Source organism: Balaenoptera acutorostrata, chromosome 3 (genome assembly GCF_949987535.1).
Source record: "Balaenoptera acutorostrata chromosome 3, mBalAcu1.1, whole genome shotgun sequence".
In the NCBI taxonomy this organism is placed as follows: domain Eukaryota; kingdom Metazoa; phylum Chordata; class Mammalia; order Artiodactyla; family Balaenopteridae; genus Balaenoptera; species Balaenoptera acutorostrata.
The window spans coordinates 154,802,309-154,819,175 of NC_080066.1; the positions used below are offsets into that span (position 1 = coordinate 154,802,309).

The window sequence follows — 16,867 nt, forward strand, 5'->3', positions numbered from 1 at the left end:
AAATTGGTCTCCCCAGAGGGGGCCCCTCTTTCTAATCCACACACAGCCACAGAATGAGCCAACAGCGGCTGTCCACTGTGGGCCGGAGCTTTGCCGGGGGACTGGGCCCTCCCAGCTGTCCCGGGGCAGCCACTCTGCTTCCAGTGGTCTCCTCCTGCTTTGGCGAAGCCTCTCACTTCTCATAATGATGGATGCAGCCTGGGACATCATGGATAAAAAGCCCCGATTGAAAGGCACTAATTACCCATCATTATTTTCCGTGCCGTAATTTGTGTGGAACGAGATTTCAATCAGTTGTCTGGGATCAACCTGGTTTTGACTAATCTTTCTAACGACAAGATGCTTAATTACAGATTTTTGCCTGAGTTCTGGCGTACAGGGGGAGGCAGGCTCTCACTGAAGCCAGTTTGCTATCAGGTCATTTTGTAGTCTTAAGTCCCAGAGGGTCCCCTGAGGGGAGAGAGAGAAAGAAAGTATGAGGAAAGTATTCCTGAGGAGACCAGACAAAATCGAACCAGCAAAGGACCGGTGCTGCGGTAGTGACGCAGTGATGGAGGGTAGCATGTGGGCCGAGTCAGCCTGCTCCCCTGCGCAGGTCACCTACCCACTGTGTCTCTACACCCCCAGCCAGTCCCCAGCCAGCCTCCAGCCAGCCTGGCTCTCTAGTTAGTGTCTCTGAGTGAGTCACGACTTCTAGGGCCTTCAGCTCCTCATCTGAAAGTCACCAGGCCAGGCAGGAGAATCTCTGAGCACTTACGATTCACTGACTCCCTCTGTGCTTCTGTCTGTCCAGAAAAATAGATCCACTGATGAAAGATACGCATTGCAGGATTTCACAAGGAGTGATAAAAACACTGTTTATTACAAAGGTGATTCAGACTACTCCGAGGGAAGGTCAATTTGAATTAAAGAAATATCTGAGTTTAAGGAAAAAATATATAGCGAATAGACTCAGATGCATGGAATTGGATTAATTATAATCCTTGGTTCATAATACTTTTCATCACTGGCTTCCCATTCCCACTCCTTCCTTCCCCCTCCCTTCCCTTCCTCCTTCCCTCCTCTCTTCCCTCCCTCCGGTGTAATAAGTACCCATGGATCCATGTCGCAACAGGAATACTGGGACCTTGTCAATTTAGCCACATGGTCCTCCCCATCCTATACCTCCATTAAAGGCCCATTGGGAATTATCTAATAATAGTTTTAAAGGAAGTTTAGCTGTGTTACTTTCAGGTGCCTGAGGGGCTGATTCATAACAAATAAAGCCTTGCTGGAGGGTCTGAGGGTCTGCTTTAATGAAGAGCTCAGTGGCCCCTGGTTAGCAAATTAATCATGGAAATGTACATAAGAGTTTCTCAGGTGTACGGAAACCATTTTTCTTCTGTAGAGTGGATTCCCATTTCAGGCTTATTTATCCTCTTAATTCACCTAACCTGCTACTTTCTCTCCTGGTAAATGGCAAGTTCCTTGTGGAATTATCCTCAGTTCTAGAGCTGGGGACTTGGCTGAGGGAAGAGCTTTGCTGGGTTTAACCACAGGCCGCCGCCGGCTGCTGGATTTTCTGGAAGGGGCTTCCTGGGAGAATCACAACAGCAGCCACTGTCCCCTGAGAGCTTGCTGGGCCCTAGCACGTTCTAAACGTTTTGCCTGCGTTAGCCCCTGCTCGCCCAGAACAACCCTAGGAAGGAGGTGCTGTGGTGGAGCCCATTTTACAGATGAGGACCCGGAGGCCCAGAGAGGGTGACCTGTTTAACGCAAAGTCAGCAGCTACTGTGAACTGGCTCATTTGACGTCAGAGTGATGGCTCTTAACCGTTTAGTGACTCAGTGGCTTGTTTCTGCTGTTACAGGGGCAACCCCAGCACAGAGCCAAAAGGCGGCTGTGAGGGCAGCCCCTCTGCATGTGATCCGGATTCTGGCATGTGGTAGGGTAGACTCTACTCAGTAGAGGACAACAAGCCAGGCCCTAGGCTAATCAGGCCATCACATCCCTCTTTCCTCCAGGAGCCTCTGTTCCTCCAGAAGCTTCTCTTCTGCTGCCTGCCCACCAGTAGGTAGCCTTGAGGGGGGTGGATCCCTGGGATTCCAGCTCAAATTTTTAATTTTTTAAAAATGTTATTTATTTTTATTAAAAAAAATTTTTTTTATTAGAGTATAGTTGTTCCAACCTAAAGATTTATGACTGTCTCTTGCTGATATCCTGGAGTTTCTCTTCCTCTAGAGGTCCGTGGCTAAATAGCTGAAGAGTTTGGGTTTCCTTCAGAACTTCCAAGATTCTGTTGTATTCGGAAAACCTTCAACCCACTTCACTGTCCAGCAAGGTGATGTCCAGCAGAGGCAGAGAGCCCCCAGTAAGCTCAGGCGTCCCTGGAGGTCAGGCCGCTCTGGGGTAAGGGTCCCACACTGGACGCTAAGAGGGGCAGGCCTAGGTGGGGGAGGGGTCCCACATTAATCGGATGGTGGTGACATTGAGGCCAGGGCAGCTCTGGCTGTGCTCCTGTTACGAGATGGATCAGAGGGAAAATGATGCCTCGGGGGGCTTCGACCACTGACTACTGCTCTTTCAAAGGCGGCTCAGATGGGGCAGCGGTCCCCTCCCGTAAAGTCAATAGTCATCGACCAGTTGGGAACTGGGACCCAGCCAACCACAGATGATGGACTCGACATGACCCTCTCCTCCCCAGAGCGCAAGTGCTAGCCACCTCCCCTTCATCCCTAGGCTGTGCTCTTCCTGCTCCCCATCCTAGCCACCTACCCCGTGGCCACATCCTCCTGGGCCTCGGCATCCAGGCTCCACCTCTGAGATCTTCCCTGACCCGATCTCCCATCCTCCCAGCCGTCCTGCTCCTTCCTCCTGCTCTACCTCAGCCTCCACCGCCTGGAAACCCGCATTCTCTTGGGCGCTCCGTTTTCTCCCAATTCCACTCTTTGTGACATCACTCTAGCCCCAGACTACACCATGTGCCCACCCTTCAGCTCCCGGGCCCTGTGCCCACCCCTTTCCCGCCAACGTCCAAGTCAGTGGTTCTCAACTGGGGGTGATTTTGCCCCCCGGGGAGCATCTGGCAGTGTCTGGAGAAGGTTTGGGTTGTCATATCTGGGGCTGGGGGTGCTACTGGTTCCTAGTGGGTAAAGGGCAGGGATTCTGCTACACGTCCTGCAGCGCACAGGGTGGCCCACAGTGAAGAGTTACTGCCCCCAAATGTCAGCAGTGCCCGGGTTGAGAAGCGCAGATCGAAGCTCCCCTGTGCTGCTGCCCCTGCAGAGTGAGTTAAGGGGCCTGGTAAAGCTTTATGCCCCTGATCTGTGTTCTCTCCTCCTCCCACAGTTGCTGTTGCAAACTTTTTCTTTTGCTAGATCTCCTGACCTCACCTCCCATCTCACAGAGTGAAGAGAGGCCGCGCGGGGGGCGAGGGAGGCCACCTCCAAACTTCCCCTCTGCACAGCCAGCCCTCCCTCCCCCTCTTACTGCTTTGGCTCGTTTCTCTTCCCTTCCAGGGCATCCAGATACCTTACAAACTCCCACCAGGTCCCCTGACTGCATGTGTTATTCCTGTAGGATTCAAACTTGACTCCCCTAAGATTCACAGCTGGGGTGCTGAAAGCAAAGCAATAAGCAAAACCAAAAATGCAGGAGCTTCCCTGGTGGCGCAGTGGTTAAGAATCCGCCTGCCAATGCAGGGGACACGGGTTCGAACCCTGGTCCGGGAAGATGCCACATGCCGCGGAACAACTAAGCCCGTGCGCCACAACTACTGAGCCTGCGCTCTAGAGCCCGTGAGCTACAACTACTGAGCCCGTGTGCCACAACTACTGAAGCCCACATGCCTAGAGCCCGTGCTCCTCAACAAGAGAAGCCACCACAATGAGAAGCCCGCGCACAGCAACGAAGACCCAACACAGCCTAAAATAAATAAATTAAAAAAAAAAAATTTTTTTTTAATGCAGATTTCTGGGCCCCTCCTGCAGGGCTGAATGTCCAAAATATGACTGGGGTGAGGTTGGGTCCAGGAAGCTACCTGTTCAACCAGCACGTTGGCTGACTCCGATGAAGATTGGACTGGAATTTGAGAAAAATCTTTTGTAATTGCAATCTTTCCATCTTGATTTGCTCTTTACCATTAGCATGTAACATGGAGTCACCATAGAATTCATTGCCTCCTCTGGGGAGCAATGGGGAGCGATGGGTAATTATACGGGGTCAGTAGGTGGGATCACGATTGCCCAGGGCAAACTGGAAAGTAATTTTTAAATTTCTTAAATTCCTTACGTTCTTGACACACCCCCTCCTCATCAAAGAAGCTGATAAATTACAGACAATAACAACAAAAACATTCCTTCTCTGCAGCCACCGCCCCTAAGTTCAAGTGGATGGTGCTGCCTACAGCTGAGCAAGGAGGCCACCACCCCTACTCCCTCCTCTGCCCGGCTCGGCCAGACGTGGCCAAACTCCCTGAAAGGACTGTCAGCTGTTCAGTGCCTCCTGCAGACCCGGCCCTGTGGCTCCCATCCCCCCATGCGTGACACTGCTCTCACCAGCCACATCCTGACTGTTCGCTGCAGGGGACACTGCACTCCTGACTTCCCCTGACTTTGCGGCTGCACGTGACGTGCCGCCACCTCCCTCTCGATGGCTCTCCTCACTGCATGTCCACGACTCTCTCTCCTCTCGTCCAGCTCCTCTGGCCACTTCTTCTCTGCCCTCTTCTTGGACTTCTTTCCCTCTGTCCTTCCTTTAAATTTTGCTTTTGAATAAAGGAACAATGTCCAGGAGGTCAAGGATGGGTGGAGGGAGGGGGCAGGTTTCCTGGAGGGAAAATGAAGGCAAATATGAATGAATGAGTGAATGAATGAAGCCAGACCAAAGGGGCATGGTGGGGGGGGGGGCGGAGGGGGCCCTGTCCGTGTCGTGTTCCACACCCCCAGCCACTGCCTTGCTGGCACTCTGCACACATGTGTTTCTTTCGTGTCTGTCCTTCTGGTGAGAGGATGAGCTTCTTGACATCATGGGCTGCGCTGGTCACGTCCTGCTGTCTGGCCAGGACTTGGCACATGGTAGGTGCCCGAAGTACCTGTTGTCTCACCCTGGAAAAGACATTCTAGTAGGGCCAAAATAATGGTCACAGAAATGAGACGCCTGCAGGAATGAAATCATCAGACCCTCCTCAGCTGGGGCTCAGGCACTAAACCAGTAGCTGGATTTCTGTGCCAACTCTGAGGCCAGGGTCAAGTTTGCTTCCTTCTCAGTCCTAGAGTCTCTGACCATGGCCTGGGGGCAGCGGCCTGGACAGGGTGCGTCTTGGCCGCACAGCCCACTAAAGAAGGCTTTGAACCAATAAGGGGAGAGGCAGGAGGGGAGACCTGTGGCTTAGGGTATGAAACCACTGCCTGCCCTGAGTGTCCTTCAGGGCTGGCTGAGCCGTGAGTCTGGGGAAGACAGCTGGGGAAACTGAGGCCTGCTGTCCACTGGGCATGGCTGTAGGGCTCCCCAGCTGCGTCCCTCAGGGCACAAGCTTCTCATACGTCCAGGGGACAGATCTGAAGCGGGTGGCATATAACACATGCTCACTAAATAGCAGCTGCTATAATTACTGCTTATATCAAGTGTATCTCCTGAAATCTCTGGGGTGCTCACAAGCCTGGGAGAGGAGTGGGATGGGGGGCTTGGGTCTGGGAGCTGCCTTTCTTTGTCACGGTGGGCCTGGGATGTTCCTGGGCACCGCAGAGCCTAAAGCAGCAGTAGGAGGGGATTACAAATGTAAGAGCACCTGGTCCGCTCTCCCTGCAGGCCCAGCACAAGGGCAGTGTGGGGAGTTAACCCACAGGTGCATTTGTGTTTCTCAGGCCAATGGCGTTTCCTGAGAACACACCAGGGAGCCTCTGGTGGATGGAGGGGTGGCAGGTAGCCTCGTGGAGCCTGGGGACATGACAGGGCACCAGCCAGAGATGTAAAAAAAAAACAAAAAAAAAAAACCAGAGGAGACTTTCAGTGTGGTACCCTCTGCCAATGTAAGGGACACTTGGGGCTAGTAGGAGAGTTGTTTCAGAAGACTCAGGAATATTCAGTTTGGAACAGAACAGACCTGGGAGCCTCTATCTTCAAACACTACATTCCAGTAGATAATAAACTTCTTGACAGTAGGACCCTTATAGGTATCTTTTATCTTTTTATCAGAAGCAGCTCCCAGCTTCTGATTAGAACTGTCTGCGGGGCAATGTGTTCCCTGCCTCCGGACATGTTCAAGTGTAGATGGATGGGACAGTGCCCTGGGAGGGGTATTGACTATGAAATCACTGGTGGGACCAGGGACAGTGGAGGCCCCTCCCCATCATAAGATTGCTTTTGGTGGGGCAAGTGTGTGGCCAAGGTTTTGTTGGGAGGGTGGGCTTTGTGGGTGTGATAAGACAGGCCTTTCCCCACATGGTGAATAATCCTTTCCCCAGTGATCTGCTCAGAAAACAGGGGCTGCCTCTGAGCATTGTTGGACTATGGCTGCTTCCCCATTGGGCCCTCCAGCATTGGGACACTCCCTCCCACCCCACTGGGGCCATCTTTCGATGAATGGGGCTGTATTGCCACCCTCTCCAGCCCTTTTCGTTCTCCAGGACACTTCCCTCTCTTTTTTTTTTTTTTTAAAAGAATCAACTTTATTTATTTATTTTTGGTTGTGTTGGGTCTTCGTTGCTGCACACGGGCTTTCTCTAGTTGTGGCGAGCGGGGGCTACTCTTTGTTGCCGTGTGCGGGCTTCTCATTGCAGTGGCTTCTCTTGTTGCGGAGCACGGGCTCTAGGCATGTGGGCTTCAGTAGTTGTGGCACACAGGCTCAGTATTTGTGGTGCACGGGCTTAGTTGCTCTGCAGCATGTGGGATCTTCCCGGACCAGGGATCGAACCTGTGCAGGACCCTTCCCTCTTAACTTTCACCTGCCCCTTAGGCATCCACCTTGGCCTCCTCTTTACCTCCACCCAGCCAGGCCAGGACATGGCCAGGCCATGGACAGATGAACCCTGACCCAGCCTCCTGACTCCAGGGCCTGGCTGGCCCAGAGCTCTTGAGTATGGACTGCAGCTGGGCTTTTCTGAATGCATTTCCTGGCCCTTCACTCTTCTTGCTCACGCTGGAGAGAAGCCTCTCCTCTCATCCTGGGAGTTGGGATGTGTGAGGGTCGCACTTTGCCTGCCTTCTTACCCTCTCAGCATGGTTCTGGGAGGAGGGGTTTTCGTTATGGGAAATGTCTTATGACCCTTCCTCGTGATCCTGCCTCACTGTTAATTCTCCCTTGACTCTACAGTGAGGCAGGGGCCTTAGAGGTTGAAGTTTAAGGTTAAGAAACATTTGGGGGATGCGCAGAGTTGGGGTTGGAAGGCCTCCTCGTGCTGCATGATTGAGGCACAGTCTCTTGAGGGGGAGGCCAGCCTGATCGGGGCTATGAAGAGGAATGAAAGAGGGGGCCTGGGAGCCACCCACCAGATGTGCCTTGGGCCAGAGGCAAAACCCAGAGGGCAGCCAATTTGGCAGATGCCTTGGCCACAAGCCCTGCCTCTTGCCCTGGCCAGGTGACTTGGCATCTCTGGTCCCAATCTCAGCGATGGTGGCATTTGGGGGAAGCTCCAAGCTTGGGCTTACCTGCTGTCCCGGGGGATCGGGTGAAGTGGGTCATCAGGTCATTGTACTGAGGGTGTCTGGTCCAGGAGCTGGCACCCCTGGACTTTCAAATGTATTATTGTTGTGCCGGAAGGTTGGCCAGATATTTTGGCTGAATTATTACCACTTTTGTCACCCTCAGACCAGCAACTTGCAAAGGACTGGGGGGCCTCATCTGAAGTTTATTGATCGATCAAAATGTAGTTTTTGTTTTGAGGACTCAGAAGGTTCTGGTGGGTAATGCCAGAAACTTGCTCTGGGCTGTGCCGTTTTTCAGCCCAATTGACCTTCTCGGCCAGCATTTTATCTCACCAATGCCTTAACGTAGGGCCCCTCCCAGCCACCCCGCCCACCCGGTGCCCGGAGCCCAAAGCTAATTCCTGGGGACAGCGTCACACCCACCGCACCCTCTCCGAGCTGACTCCTGCGCTCTGTGTCCCCAGGCTGCTGAACAGAATGTCCGCAGACGACCGGCACCTGGTCTCCAGCTGCGGCTCCTTCATCAAGACCGAGCCGTCCAGCCCGTCCTCGGGCATCGATGCCCTCAGCCACCACAGCCCCAGCGGCTCGTCCGACGCCAGCGGCGGCTTCGGCCTGGCCCTGGGCGCCCACGCCAACGGTCTGGACTCGCCGCCCATCTTCGCGGGCGCCGGGCTGGGAGGCACCCCATGCCGCAAGGGCTACGAGGACTGTGCCAGCGGCATCATGGAGGACTCGGCCATCAAGTGCGAGTACATGCTCAACGCCATCCCCAAGCGCCTGTGCCTCGTGTGCGGGGACATCGCCTCCGGCTACCACTACGGCGTGGCCTCCTGCGAGGCCTGCAAGGCTTTCTTCAAGAGGACCATCCAAGGTGCGTGGCAGCAGGGTGGGCCCAGGCGGGGTGCGGGCCCGGCAGGGAACCGGGTGATTCTCGCGAGCTGCCAGCTTGGGTCTGGGCGCCACTGGAGCCGAGGTTCTGGAGGCTCCCTTCTCTGTCTCCCAGGTTTTCTCATTTGGGGATTCTGGACAAGGGTTCTAAGTCCCAGGCTTTTGTTGAAATGGCATGCACCCCCATAGGGTGCCCCAGAAGACCCAGAGAAAATCTGCACAAATGCCTTAGCACAGGTGTCTCTCTCGCTAGCATGGGGAACGCTGTCAAATGTGTGTCCCTAAAAAGCTGATTTTTGGAGAAAAAGCCCTATTTGCCCTGCAACTCCAGGTCTCTTAAACTGTAATGGGTCCCTCCTTTTGTTTTTATCTTTTTTAATTGCACAAGTAGAAAGTGACTATTTTCTTCATCGTGAAACAGTCAGGGCCACAGAGCAGGGGAAGTCTCCCCCTGACTACTCATCCTGTCCCATCCCCGTGGGGCCGCTCTTTGAGGGCATGTGCATATCAGCTGAGTCACGTTCCGATGGCCATGAGGTGGCTCTCTCTCTCAGTGGGTACTCACTCTGATGAAGTCAGTCCTGCGCAAATTGGGGATAACAATGGGTCCACCCTCACAGGGCTGTTATGAAGGTCATGGCACAGGGTCCAGCGCAGAGGAATGGCTGGGCATGCTAGCCAAGATTCTTTCTACAGTAGGTCATGGGTGGAGCACTTGCTTCGTGCGTATCTGTGAGCTCCTACTAAGTGCCAGCCTGACGCTAGGACAGGCTAAAAGCCCTGCTTGTGGAGGTCACTGAGATGAGCAGATGCCGACCCCTGGGGGCAGAAACTACAGACCAGACTGGAGAAAACCCAGGGGTGCCAATCCTGTCCCTGTCCTGCCTGGCGGTCCGAGGGTGCCCTCCCTTCCGCCACTCCCCTATTTCACTTTTGGAAGAGGCAGGCTGAGCTTCCCTGGGATGATTCTTGGCCTGTTCATTCAACGAATATTTGTTTAAATTTCTTGTGACGAGTTATTTATTAAACTAATTGAGGGCACTAGGATTGGCTATGTTTCCAGTTCTATGTATTAGTTGAGATGGTGTGGTGTCCTGGCCAACCGCCAGGCGGGCTCCTGGGTCACACAGCTCCATCCCTTACCTTACAGCTCAATGCCTTTGGGGCCTGCCTCAGTTTCTCTCTCTGCTTCAGTTTGCTCTTGGGTAAGGTGCGATGATGTCATGCCTACCTCACATAGAGCTGTTAAAACAGGCTTAAGGGCATTAATAGCTATAAAGCATTCATACTATTGCCTGGCACTTAGTAAGTGCTAAATAAATGTTTGCAATTATTATTTTCACTTTCACAATATCACTTAGGACATATTATTATTATTTTTTAATTATTTAATTAATTAATTAATTATTTATTTTATTTTTGGCTGTGTTGGGTCTTCGTTTCTGTGCGAGGGCTTTCTCTAGTTGCGGCAAGTGGGGGCCACTCTTCATCGCGGTGCGCGGGCCTCTCACTATCGCGGCCTCTCTTGTTGCGGAGCACAGGCTCCAGACGCGCAGGCTCAGTAGTTGGGGCTCACGGGCCCAGTTGCTCCGCGGCATGTGGGATCTTCCCAGACCAGGGCTCGAACCCGTGTCCCCTGCATTGGCAGGCAGATTCTCAACTACTGCGCCACCAGGGAAGCCCAGGACATATTATTAAGACAACAGACAAAATTTGTTTTATCTTCCAGAGCAGGCCTGTGTAATTAACATACATTTAAATGAAACAGTACAATCACTATTTTGACTTAACAGGATTTAAACTATTTTAGCTATTTTAGTTACAGATAAATTTATTCATTAAGTGAACCCTTTAAAAAAATATAAACATGGTACAAATTCAAACAGTACAAAGGAATAAGACAGTAAAAATTAAGTTTTCCTAAAACCCTAGGCCCCAGTTCCCTATACCTTTCCCCAAAGGAGTCATGATACCAACTTCTCTCAGCAAACATTGATTGAGTGCTTTTGTATCAGGCACCGTGCTAGCCTTCAGCACAGTGAATGGATGCATCCTGGTCCCTGCCAGCTTCCATTCCCCAGTCTGGGAGGAGGCCCTGGAATCTCTAGATGTCAAAAGCACTGCATTAATTCTCAATATCCTGCCTCAACCAGGGTTGAAAACCTCCAGTCCAATATCCAATCAGTATCATTGGATATTTGACAAATAAACATGAGATGTTTAAACCAGTTTAAGCTACTGAAATAACACTGTTTTTCTTTCCAAATTGGGAAATAAGCTTGGTAAGATTGCCGCTATTTTAGACTCTTGGAGGGCAGTTTTTGAAAAATTGCTTTTTAAGAGACAATTACATTTTCTTCTGTCCATATTCTTAAATGTGCTGGACAGTTCTGGATTAAATTTTCTGAAAGCAGAGCCTGGCGTAGACTCAGGAACCTCACTACACCCTCAACAGCGGCCTGGGTGCTGACAACATCCTCTGCAAGTCAAGACCCCACAGGAAGGGACTTCTCTGGTGGCACAGTGGTTAAGAATCCGCCTGCCAATGCAGGGGACACGGGTTCGAGCTCTGGTCTGGGAAGATCCCACATGCCGTGGAGCAACTAAGCCTATGCGCCGCAGCTACTGAGCCTACACTCTAGAGCCCGCGAGCCACAACTACTGAGCCAACATGCCACAACTACTGAAGCCCGCGTGCCTAGAGCCCGTGCTCCGCAACAAGAGAAGCCACCGCAATGAGACACCCGCGCACCGCAACCAAGAGTAGCCCCTGCTTGACGCACCTAGAGAAAGCCCGCGCACAGCAACAAAGATCCAACACAGCCAAAAAAAATTTTTTTTAATAAAGAAATAAAGAGCCCAGAGGAAGGATTTGTAAATAGTCTTAGTTATTTGCTACCACGTAAAGGATAAAGATCTCTTCCTAGAAGTCCAAAGACAAACAGCAGCCTTTATTATGATCAGAACTGAACTACTCTGTCTCTTTTCTTTGTCACAAGAAGAGTTACTCAACCAGAAAGGTTTCTATCTGAAACAGGGACAAGTGAACTCTAAGGCTGACGGATTGCTCTGGTTATTTTATCAATTCTTTGGTTTTGTTCTAACAAAGATTTTGATTTTGTTGTTTCTGAGCATAACAGTTGTAGGAAATTTGGAAAAATGGGGAAAATATAAAGAGGAAACAAATGACCTACAATTGGACAACCCCAGAGTCAGCTTAGAACCAAGAGAGCATTAATTTAGTCCCTGCCCTGAGTAAGGTGCTTCAGGGAGAGAAAGAGACAGGGTACCTGCTCTCAAGAAGCTGGAATCTAAGGCTTAGAGCACACGAGGCTGCAGGCATAGCCTTAGCCCAGCCAGGGCAGTCTCCTAAGCACCTCCCCAATTAAGGAGGATATTTAGGCCATTTTTAAAAAGGCCTTTAGTCACAGAATGATCCATTCGCAAAGTAAACGCCTGGACAGCTCTGAAAATCATGCTAGCTCACAACCCCCCTTCCCTCCTTAGATCCCTTCTATCTGCTCAATTCGGTGGTTGCGTCAACATGGGAAGAAATTTATGGAAACAAAGAAGTCACGATAGACTTAAGGAGAAAGCCCTCAGACCGCCCTTCCTTGCCTACAAATATTTATTGAGCACTCACTGTGTGCTTGTCTGTGCTAGGGGCTAGCGCGGTGTGGATGGGGGGAAGGCGATGGGAGTGGTGGGCAAAGTACAGTTTGCCCGAGGCTTCCTGCTTTTGTAAATCAAGTTGTATTAGAACAGGGCCACACCTATTTGTTTACATATTGTCTGTTTTGGTGCTTTGGTGGAGTAGTTGTCAGAGACCTTCTGGCCACAACGCAGAAAGCATTTACACTTTTCTGGCTTTTTACAGTAAAAACTTGTACACCACCCCCCTCCCCGCCCCCCTCACTTCAGCATTGAACAAGGTAGATGCAGGCCACCAGCCCCCATGGGGCTTATAATCAATGCCTAGTAATGCATGTTAAGTGTTCATTACACTTTGCCCAATTCTGTGCTGTCAGTGCTGGGGCTTATGACACTCACCCAGAGTAGATGAGCTCGGAGATAGACAAAAAGGCACAGTCCTGAAGGGACAGAAAGGCTCCATGGCAAAGGAACTAACCCTCAACCTGATTGAATTTACTAGCATATCTATAGAAAAAAAAGAGGATGGATCAGCCCTGGAGGCACAGAAAAAGAAAGCTGACTTTGGCAAAGGCCCAGCCCTAGGTAAAGGGAGTCAGCCTGGGACAGCCTATTGTGATTAAACATTCAGTGGCTTTGATTAACATCTTTCTGATTATAATCTGGGTACCCTGTTGGTCTTCTGCTTGGAGCCAACTTGCTGGTTAGGCAGGATGCTGGCTGGGTAGATCAATTTCTTATCGTACTTGAGTGTGCAGGCACCCTGGGCTTATACATGTGGTCCCTGAATTTGGGCAGTGTGAGTCAGCCCCTGAGAGATGGAGCCCTTTTGTGTGGCTGGCACAGTCAGGCTTCTGGATCATAGGGCTAAGTGCCAGCTTCCTGACTGCGACGCTGACCCACAGTAACGAAAACCTTTGTCATGAGTACTGCAGTGATGAGGGGGCCTTTCGGAGAGCCACCTGGGGGATCTTTGCCAAGCTATACCCCCAAACTCTGACCCTCTCTCAGCAACCACCCTGCCTCCTGTTCCGTGGAGAAAGTGGAGGCCCTCAGATGGGAACTCCCTCAGCTTGTTGCCACCGGACCTACCCACTCTCGGCAGCATGTCTCCTTCACTGATGGCGCAGATCTTCACTGCTACCCACTCGTGCTGGGAGAGGGGGCTCCCACCCCAGGCTCAGCTTTCCTCAGGCTTGGAATCCACCTCCTCACCACTTCCCAGAGACCTTCCTGCCCATTATCTCCTCTCTTTCATCATCTCACTCCCTATGGGCTCCTTTCCATCAGCATTTAAATACTGTTAGTGTCTCCAGTCTTAAAAGAAAGTTCCTTCTGGGACTTCCCTGTTGGTCCAGTGGTTAAGACTCTGTGCTGCCACTGCAGGGGGCATGGGTTTGATCCCTGTTTGGGGAACTAAGATCCTGTAAGCTGCGTGGCCAAAAACAAAACAAAAAACGCAACAATATGCCCCTTTGTTAAACTTGCATATTTTCCATCATATTATGTAAGACCATGTATTATTTTTTGAAAAACTTTTTCTTACATTTTGGAAGGCAAGGTTTATCAAATGTTTCACATGACTCTTTGATGAAAGTGTCTTTGCCTTCTCTAGGGCCACTTTCCGCGTCATTTGGTGCAGCGTTTCAGAGCACACCACCTTCACTTCCATCTAGGTTATGGGAGATTTTATGAGCATATATGTGCTGCTGTCCCTCAGATTTTTATTTTGAGCCCTAAGTACATTTCCTAGACCATTAGGATAGTTCTTTTTTAGTTGTGTCAGTATTTTTTAATTGAAGTATGATTAATTTACAGTGTTGTGTTAGTTTCAAGTGTACAGCAAAGTGATTCAGTTATACATATATATGTGTGTGGGTGTGTATATATATATATTCTTTTTCAGATTCTTTTTCTTTATAGGTTATTACAAGATACTGAGTATAGTTCCCTGTGCTACACAGTAGATATTTGTTGTTTACCTATTTTATATAGTTGGGTCAATTTATAGTCATGGTTTCCACAACGTATCAGGTACTATACTGCTTTTGACGCTCAGTGTTTGTTAATTATGGTTCATATTCCCAGCAATAACTAAATTTGTGTTAAATTTCTGTCTTTGTTACTGATTCAGTCTGGTGACGAGACTTGATTGGGGTGTTCCCAGGGCACTGAGTCTCCCCGAAAGGCAGTTGTTCAATATGAAGTAACTGACACAGCACCTCTGATAAGAGACTCCACAAAGACGCAGATATTAAGCAACTTCCTCTTCTTTCTTTTTTTAAAAATTAATTAATTCATTCATTCATTTTTGGCTTCGTTGCTGCGCGCGAACTTTCTCTAGTTGTGGTGAGCGGGGCTACTCTTCGTTGCGGTGCGCGGGCTTCTCATTGCGGTGGCTTCTCTTGTTGCGGAGCATGGGCTCTAGATGCACAGGCTTCAGTAGTTGTGGCACACGGGCTCAGTAGTTGTGGCTCATGGGCTCTAGAGCACAGGCTCAGTAGTTGTGGCTCACAGGTTTAGTTGCTCCACGGCATGTGGGATCTTCCCAGACCAGGGCTCGAACCCATGTCCCCTGCATTGGCAGGCAGATTCTTAACTGCGCCACCAGGGAAGCCCACTGCCTCTTTTCTAAAGGACAGTGTTGGGGGAAAACTCCTGCCTTACATCTGAGCTTATGAAGCACTTGTTCAGTTCTTTGGTAATACTTTACTGAGTCCCAACCATTGTGCTGGGAGCTGAAGACAGAACAATGGGCCCTACTCTGTGGCCTTGTATTCTCGGGGGTAAGGCAGACAGTATATACGATAACAAAGAGGCATAATGACAGACCCAGGTGAGTGCTGTGAAAGAGAAAAACCAGTGATGAGAGCAAAGGTGGCTCTCATTAGAGAGAGGGGGTCTAATTTAGTCTGAGGATTAGGTAAGGTCGTGCTAAGAAGGCGACTTTCAAGGTAAGGGGAAGTTCAGGCGTTCCAGGCAGGGGAAACAGCGGATCTGTTTCAGGACCAGAAGGAGGGCCAGTGTGGCTGTTATGAGTGAGTAAAGGCCAAGTGGAAGGAGACGGGGCTGAGAGGCTGACGAAATCTCAGGCTGCGGTGAGTGCAGCACTTGGATTTTCTTCTAGGTGGAAAGGAAGCCGTTGACAACGCATGCTGCGTGGCCATGAGGGGCTGTGCGGAGGGTAAAACCACACTGTCCCCCTTCCTATGTTCCCAGGGCAAGTGGCCAACTTTGCAGGTCACCGGGAGGCCCCTTGAGTAGCTCCTTAAGATGAGGAGGAACAAGCAAGAAAGAGGCTCTGGCACCGGGCTTCCTCTGTTCACATGGGGCCCCGATGCAGGCTTGGAAGGAAACTCCCCAAGGAGAGGGGCAGGGGGATGATTGATGGGTTATCCTGCCTTGGACCACCTCCAGGCCTTTTGTCCTGGTGAATGAGGCCTGGGATCTCAGGGGACAGAGACCATGACAGGGTGCAGAGATAAGCCAGGAGTAAGTGGGAGCCCGGAGTGGGGTGCTGTCCCAGCCCTGCCACTCGCCAGCCAGCTGACCTTGAGCAGGGCCTAGGACCCTCTGGCCTCAGTTTCCTCATCTGTACAAAAGCATAAAAAGAGTCAATTAAACCCACAAAACATTGCTGTCTGCCGGGCACTGAGGCAATGAGAGGAAGAACAAATCACCGTTCCTCTTTTCAGAGGCACAGCCAGGGTGAAAGTCAGGTGAGACATAGCCAGACAGAGCAGGGAGGGCTTCCCAGAGGAAGGGACATTTAAGCTGGAGTGGAAAGTGAACATTCTTGGTAGAAAGAACAGCAGGAAGAGGCCCATAGGAGTTGAGTGTGCTCTGCTCGGGAAGAGGGGACCAGTGGTAGGTGAGGGGCTGGAACAGAAGCTGGGACCGGATGTCAAAGGTTTTCACGGGCCCTGTTAAGGAAAAGTATAGAGTAATATTTCTGCTTGAGCTGCTTCACCTGGCTTAGAATCCCAACTTTACAATTTCGTAGTTGTGTCAAGTTGGGCAAGTTACTTCGTTTCTCTGGTCCTTAATTTCCTTGTCAATAAAAGGGGACTAATGGGGCTAATAAATAGTTCCTGCTCCTAGGATATTCTTGCAGAAACTAAATGAGACATGCATGTAGAGTGTTTAGCTTAGTGCCTGGCATATGATAACCATTAGATAAATAGGATTTGTTATTTGTTATTTATACTTGGCAAGGCAACGAGAAGCCATTGAAGATTTTTGAGCAGGGAATTAATCACATCTCCTTTTAGCAAGATAATTCTGGCAATGATAGGGAAGATGGGCTGGAAATGGGAGAGTCTTGGGGCAGGCAGACTAGGTGGCGATTTTAACAGTCCAGTTCAGAGATCTAGTTAACCGTCCACTTAGAAGCATCCAAACCCCAACAGTGGCAGAAGGGTTAAAAGGAGAGGTTAGGATTTTGAAAGTGATTTCAGTATAAAAAAAATAGTGACTGGATTGTGAGACTGGCTCTTAGATTTCTAATTTAGGCTACTAGAGGATGGTCAGGACATTGGCGGGGGAGAAACCTAGAAAGAATAATTTTGCTGGTGGAAGGGGGGTGGGCAGGGAGGAGAGGTTGGGATAATGGATGAAGTCTGAGGCATGTTGAGTTTGATCAGTTCACAGGCCTTAACCTGGGCAGCTGGAAATGCAGGGCTAGACCCCAAGAGTAAAATCC

At 50.5% G+C, this 16,867-nt stretch overlaps 1 protein-coding gene across 5 annotated transcripts in view; it reads left to right on the plus strand.

The window, feature by feature from the left end:
* The window catches only part of ESRRB (estrogen related receptor beta), a 176,478-nt gene that overhangs the window by 112,609 nt on the left and 47,002 nt on the right, over nt 1-16,867 (plus strand). For all 5 annotated transcript variants that reach the window (XM_007184514.2, XM_057542132.1, XM_007184513.2 and 2 more), the window contains one exon: nt 8,088-8,497. In XM_007184514.2, the coding sequence (XP_007184576.2) occupies nt 8,101-8,497 (397 nt within the window). In that variant the 5' untranslated portion in view covers nt 8,088-8,100. The remainder of the gene's footprint in view (nt 1-8,087; nt 8,498-16,867) is intronic.